Consider the following 5673-nt stretch of genomic DNA (forward strand, 5'->3'; position numbering starts at 1 on the left):
TCTACACAGGCTGCAGTCGTTGCAAATTGTACCATGTCGTGATGACAGTGTTGCAGAATCTCAGTTAACTGTCGGATTGTGAAAAAAGTGGCTTGCTTTATTGCTGCACACAATAAAGCAATCGTCACTTCATGTAAGTTGATGTGAAGTTTTGTGGTAGCTTCCCTTAAAAGAGCAATTGTACAATGTTCTGGGCTGGGCAGTGTTGAAGATACATGATTCTTTAACTTAAAATATCTCAAGTGGTAAGAGCCTTCAATTTTACTCGGATAATTTGTACCGGGTGTCAACTGCTCGTGGCAGTGTGTGAAGCATTAGTGTCAAAGGTCAAGTAGATTTAAAGCGGCTGGTCTTTTGAACATACCCAATACTTGTCCAAAGCTTCCCCTGTATTTATACTTTGAAACTCTTTGTGACCATTCTGTGGATTGATGAGTGCTTGGTTATGGCAAAAATAGATCATTGTCGGAAAAGGAAGCGAAAGCACAAGTGCATCTTTGTCAGCATTGCCGTATGTCCCTTCTCCCCACAGAGACTCCCCTTTGACTTTGTTGTGTGGCAGTATGACTTACCTTATGTGGTCAACAGAAAATACAGTGGGCAGCCTGTGATTTACTAAAGCTGCAGACTGGTCATAAGAGAGACGTATTCATTACGGAGTATTGAAACAAAGTGCAGCCTTTAAAGGGGCCCTGAACCACTTTTTATCGAAGTGGAGAAAAACATTTGAATTGAAAGTAGGCTATTTCAGAAATACTTTGCCGCAAAAAGTACTTCAATGCTTTCATCAGAAGGGGAGTTATTGGCAATCAAACACTGCTTCTACTGCACTCCCCTTCTTTCCACAATGCCTTGCACTGCGAAGGCTATGGCGGAGTGGGGTGGGGCCATAGCACTCTGCCTTTGAAACGCCACTATGGCGTGCAGTTCAAATTTCATTTTGGATGTTAACATAGACACCACGACTTCCAATTTTTGTGCCTACGATGCGCTAAACGTAAGCCAAACGCTGTTGTCCTTAGCGAGCCGCAGTGCGCTTAGCCAGTGAAGTCGTGGCGGCACCCGGTGGTGGCCATGGTGTAGTCGACCGCAGCGACCAATAGCAGCTCCATATTGGAATGTGCTTTATTAAAGAAGAGAGTGAGGATCATGGCTTCTGTTGAAACGAGAGCTTTGAGAGAAAGGTGACTTTCCACTCTGCTTGCGAGCTCCACGCACCGCGTACGACAGCAAAACTTGTCCGAGATGTTCATAGCAGCTAGTGTAAGCTACCCGTGGACCGTGTTATTTCACCAAGCTTGAGGGGTGGTTCAGGGCCCCTTTAAAGGGTCCCAGACCCCCCCTTGAGTTTGGTGAGCAAACACATTCTGCGGGCAGAGGATAGAGCTGTGAGCGTTTCAGCCATGTTTTGTAATTATACAGGGAACTACAGAAAGGCACAAAAGGACAGCTTCTCTTTTCAAAGGGTGGACTCCTCCTCGTAATTTTTGAAGCTGCTGGCTGGCTGCCAAGTGACAGCAGCCCAGACATCAGTCACTGGCTGGTTGATCTTATCCACATCTTACGTGTGTACACCCTTCCAGATACGTCAAGGATAAGAAAAAGGGGAAGCAACATGACTGCATCTTGACTATTCCTGCCCATCTCTGGAAACTTTGTCAAAGGACCATTTGTCAGCATTGCCGTATGTCCCTTCTCCCCTTCGCCTTCGGGCATGTCATTGCCCGAAGGCGAAGTATTGAAAGTGATAGCAATGTTCAGTCTTGCGCATGATCTCCTCACATGATGTCCTAACGGTATGCGGAGGCGATACGGTGCAATGCAGTACACAAAATAACTGCTGCTGCGCATCAGGAACGGCGGCCTGGCGCAATGATGAATTCCGGCAGCAGCGTTACTGGTATTGCACTTTGTTGGTGCACGAGATGAGACCGCTGGAAAACCATTAGCGTTTATAGGCACCCAATGAAAGAATTAGATAGATTTAGCTTGACGTTTGTCGTTCATTCCACTCAGCTCAGCTTATGTGCCACAGTGTGGTATGCGCACAACTTCTCAGCAGGAACGCTGTGTGTGCACACAGAGCTCGTGCCAGCAGCAGAAGCCACAATGTTGCTCTGGCAAAGCTGATTGAGCAGAGCTTAAAGGGACACTAAAGAGAAACGGGAAGTTCAGCTGGAATAAAAGAGGGACCTTCAGGAACGCAAGCAGTTTTTGTTGGGTGCAAAAATATGAGTTATTAGCGGAGAAATTCGTAAACAAAGATCAAATATCTCTTTCTCAATTTCTCTCACCCCAGATTCGGCACTGAAGCAGTGTCGTCACAGATTTCATTGCTCTCAGCGAATCAGAGGGCGCCATGATACGTCACCGCTTGCGTAAACGGCCGAGGCGCTGGCTGCATCGTAGGGAGCATGGCCGCTGCATTTGCGTTCGCTGCAACTTCGGCTTAGGTGTTCGGTGGCCGCGATGAATACCGTTGCTGACGCTGAACCTTCCAACGAAGATCTCGCCAGGGAAGCAGGACTGCATTTCAGCGACTTCAGTGAAACGGAGCGCGAAATGATCATCCGTGCTCGCGCAGCAGGTGTTTCCGCGTACGATGGTGAGCCGCCGGCCGCGCCGACAGGAAGCGAAGCTTCGTTTTCGTCGACGGAATTCGAGCCGTCCGGTTCGCCAGGTGACGATGTTCCCGACGATGGCGAAGAACTTCACTCGCGACTCACTAGTACTGACTGGTAAGTGCTGGACTGTCGATGTGGCCACGCGTTTCTTCCATAAAAGGAGGCCGCTATCACTAAGTGCCGCGAAAGTGGGGATGGTGTCGACACGACGAAGCAAGGGTTTACTTGTCGTGTCGAAATTGCCATCCCGCGTACGCTGTGCAGTCTTTCCTGCGGCGTGTCATTTGTGCAGTACTCTGAGCTCAGTTTGCAATGGCCTGAAATGTGCCACTTGTATACGTGCAGAATGTTTCATCGCACCGTGCACTTTCGATCGCGTTCAAACCTCGATCGAGATCAAATTTATCGACTGTGGTCGGCTGCTTTCCATATTTTGTGCAGATAAGGCGATCGAGATCTAGAAACTCTATTCCGATTGGGCTTGATCGCGATAGAAGGTGCGCATTACAACACCCGTATTGCATGCCAGCCAAACGGATCACCGCAAGGAAGCCAAGTCTCATGCAGTCCAATTTCAATCGAGAAATTTAATCTTGAACACCTTACGTAAGAAGGTGCTTCCAGCAGCAGTATATAGGACATTTCATTGCCTCTTCTAATTTTCATTCCTTATAAATGTTTGCATGCAGCATCTAATGAATCCAGCCCAATGTCAAATATTTCAGCGCTCGTTTGGTGCTGTTTCAGGTGTGACTGCGGACACTGCGTGGTTCTGAGCAACTTCACCGAGAGTGAATGCCTCTGCTGTTGCGAGATGGGGGACCCTGTCACTGCTGCGCAGCCTGAAGGTTGCATCACAGAGCACCCCGAGTTCCACATCGTCTGTCTAATTATCGCCGTGCTCCGTATTGCGTACTTCGAGCTGCGGGCGTGCAATGACTGCATGGACGAAGACATCCACAAGTAAATTATTTTTACTTGAGAAGATCGCATTACCGGCTTCTTTTACGTAGCTTAAAAAGAATTTAATTGCTGTACGAGGCCGCCATTATTTCGTCACCAAGGTAATCTGCTGCTTTACATCTGGTGCAATATTCTATTGGCCTGGCTAGCGAGGTGCATGCATCACCTTGGGTAAAATTTTTCCAAGGCCAGGACTCGGGTTGTGTGGGTCAGCGCAGCTCTAAACTGCTGCATACGCCAGCATAAATCGAACTGTCGCACTGTGGCTAGTGTGTCTTCAAAAGATTTGACTTCTCAATTTGTGTTTTCACATTTTATTACTACAGGAGGTACCGCTACACTGCCTACAGGCAGTTCGTCCGCTGGCTTTGGGGTCGTCTTGGCAAAGGTCACTGCTTTGTTCTTCCTTCATGTGTGGCGGTGAAAATTCGAGGCACATATCCTACAGAAACACCAACAAGGTTCAAGTATCCAGAATATTAGAGGGCAACAAATCCAGTGCGCAGTGCAATGAGATGGGCTAACAAACATGAACTCGGTGTTTCTACATGCGTACCGCCCTCGGCAAGGGTATCAGCTGTGTGCATTTGCTCTTCCATTCCGCCTTTGCAGTGGAGCACAGGTTGTTCACAGCACTAAATCTGCCCCTGCAAACATCATGTGTGTCACCATTCCATGCGTGCCTCTTCAGCCAGTGGAAGAAGCTTCCGTGCAGTATCCATCTCGGCACGACTGTGTTGGTCGAAAACAGAACTCGCAGTGTTTGTACGTGCGTACCCCCCTCGGCAAGGGTATCAGCTGTGTGCATTTGCTCTTCCATTCCGCCTTTGCAGTGGAGCACAGGTTGTTCACAGCACTGAATCTGCCCCTGCAAACATCATGTGCGTCAGCATTCCAGTGCGTTCCTCTTCAGCCAGTGGAAGAAGCTTCCGTGCAGTATCCATCTCAGCACGACTGTGTTGGTCGAAAACAGAACTCGCAGTGTTTGTATGTGCGTACCCCCCTCGGCAAGGGTATCAGCTGTGTGCATTTGCTCGTCCATGCCGCCTTTGCAGTGGAGCACAGCTTGTTCACAGCACTAAATCTGCCCCTGCAAACATCACGTGTGTCAGCATTCCTGTGCGTGCCTCTTCAGCCAGTGGAAGAAGCTTCCATGCAGTATCCATCTCAGCATGACTGTGTCGGTCGAAAACAGAACTCGCAGTGTTTCTACGTACGTACCCCCCTCGGCAAGGGTATCAGCTGTGTGCATTTGCTCGTCCATGCCGCCTTTGCAGTGGAGCACAGCTTGTTCACAGCACTAAATCTGCCCCTGCAAACAGCACGTGTGTCAGCATTCATGTGTGCGCCTCTTGACCCAGTGTAAGGTTCCTTGCAGTATCCATCCTCGTAATGGCGATGTCGGTCGAAAACAGCACTTGCAGTATCGTAATGTGAAGGTTTGACTTCATTTGTGCCGCAGGTTCCTGCAGCCAAAACAGTCCCACAGCATGTCCTTTGTGTTTGCGATACTGCTTGGCTCAAACACATGTAGCCTATGCTCTTCAGTGCTTTGCAAAGCGTGCCTTATGTGCTGCTACAAGTTCGGATTTTGAAGGTCTTTCCTCGGCAGGTGGTGCATATGCTGGTAGGGCCTTGACAGGAGCTTGTGCCAGGGCCTCCCGGAAACTTGGGTACAATATGTGCAGAGATTGAAAACTTGGTTTGTGAGTCCCTGCACGTAGCCTGAAATTAGACAATATGAACAATTGTTTTATAAAATAATATTAGTGTGCATGTAATTTTTCTCATATTTCAACTCTTAGTGCTCCTAAGTGCATGCCTTGCTCTATCTGAAATGACGAGTGCATGATCCAAGTGTTGGAATTTTTGCAATAAACAGTGGTTCTCGAATGGTAACTTCTGAGTATGGTTGTCTTTAGCCTAGCCTGAGGGGGGGGGGGGGAGGATGCAAAATGTTTGACTGGTTATTTGACAAAAATATAGATATGGCTGTCAGGGGTATAGCAAGGAAGTAGCACGCCATGCAACCCCCCTGGACTTCATTACACCACAGTGTACCTCTCATCGAGCGAAGTAAGACAAG

At 48.4% G+C, this 5673-nt stretch overlaps 1 protein-coding gene across 1 annotated transcript; it reads left to right on the top strand.

Moving 5' to 3' along the window:
* Positions 1 to 2157: 2157 nt before the first annotated feature.
* LOC119454263 (uncharacterized) lies at positions 2158 to 3618 on the top strand. Its single transcript, XM_037716240.2, has 2 exons — positions 2158 to 2738; positions 3372 to 3618. The coding sequence occupies exons 1-2, from the start codon at positions 2470 to 2472 to the stop codon at positions 3589 to 3591; spliced, it is 489 nt and encodes a 162-aa protein (XP_037572168.2). The 5' UTR covers positions 2158 to 2469; the 3' UTR covers positions 3592 to 3618.
* The last annotated feature ends 2055 nt before the right edge of the window (positions 3619 to 5673 follow it).

This window comes from Dermacentor silvarum, chromosome 1, assembly GCF_013339745.2.
Source record: "Dermacentor silvarum isolate Dsil-2018 chromosome 1, BIME_Dsil_1.4, whole genome shotgun sequence".
Lineage (NCBI taxonomy): Eukaryota > Metazoa > Arthropoda > Arachnida > Ixodida > Ixodidae > Dermacentor > Dermacentor silvarum.

What these genes read in the sequence shown, in the direction of transcription:
- LOC119454263 (XM_037716240.2), top strand. Translation starts at nt 2,470, where the DNA reads ATGAATACCGTTGCTGACGCTGAACCTTCCAACGAAGATCTCGCCAGG. An exon ending in CGACTCACTAGTACTGACTG is followed by an intron (nt 2,739 to 3,371) that starts GTAAGTGCTGGA and finishes GTGCTGTTTCAG; the next exon opens with GTGTGACTGCGGACACTGCG.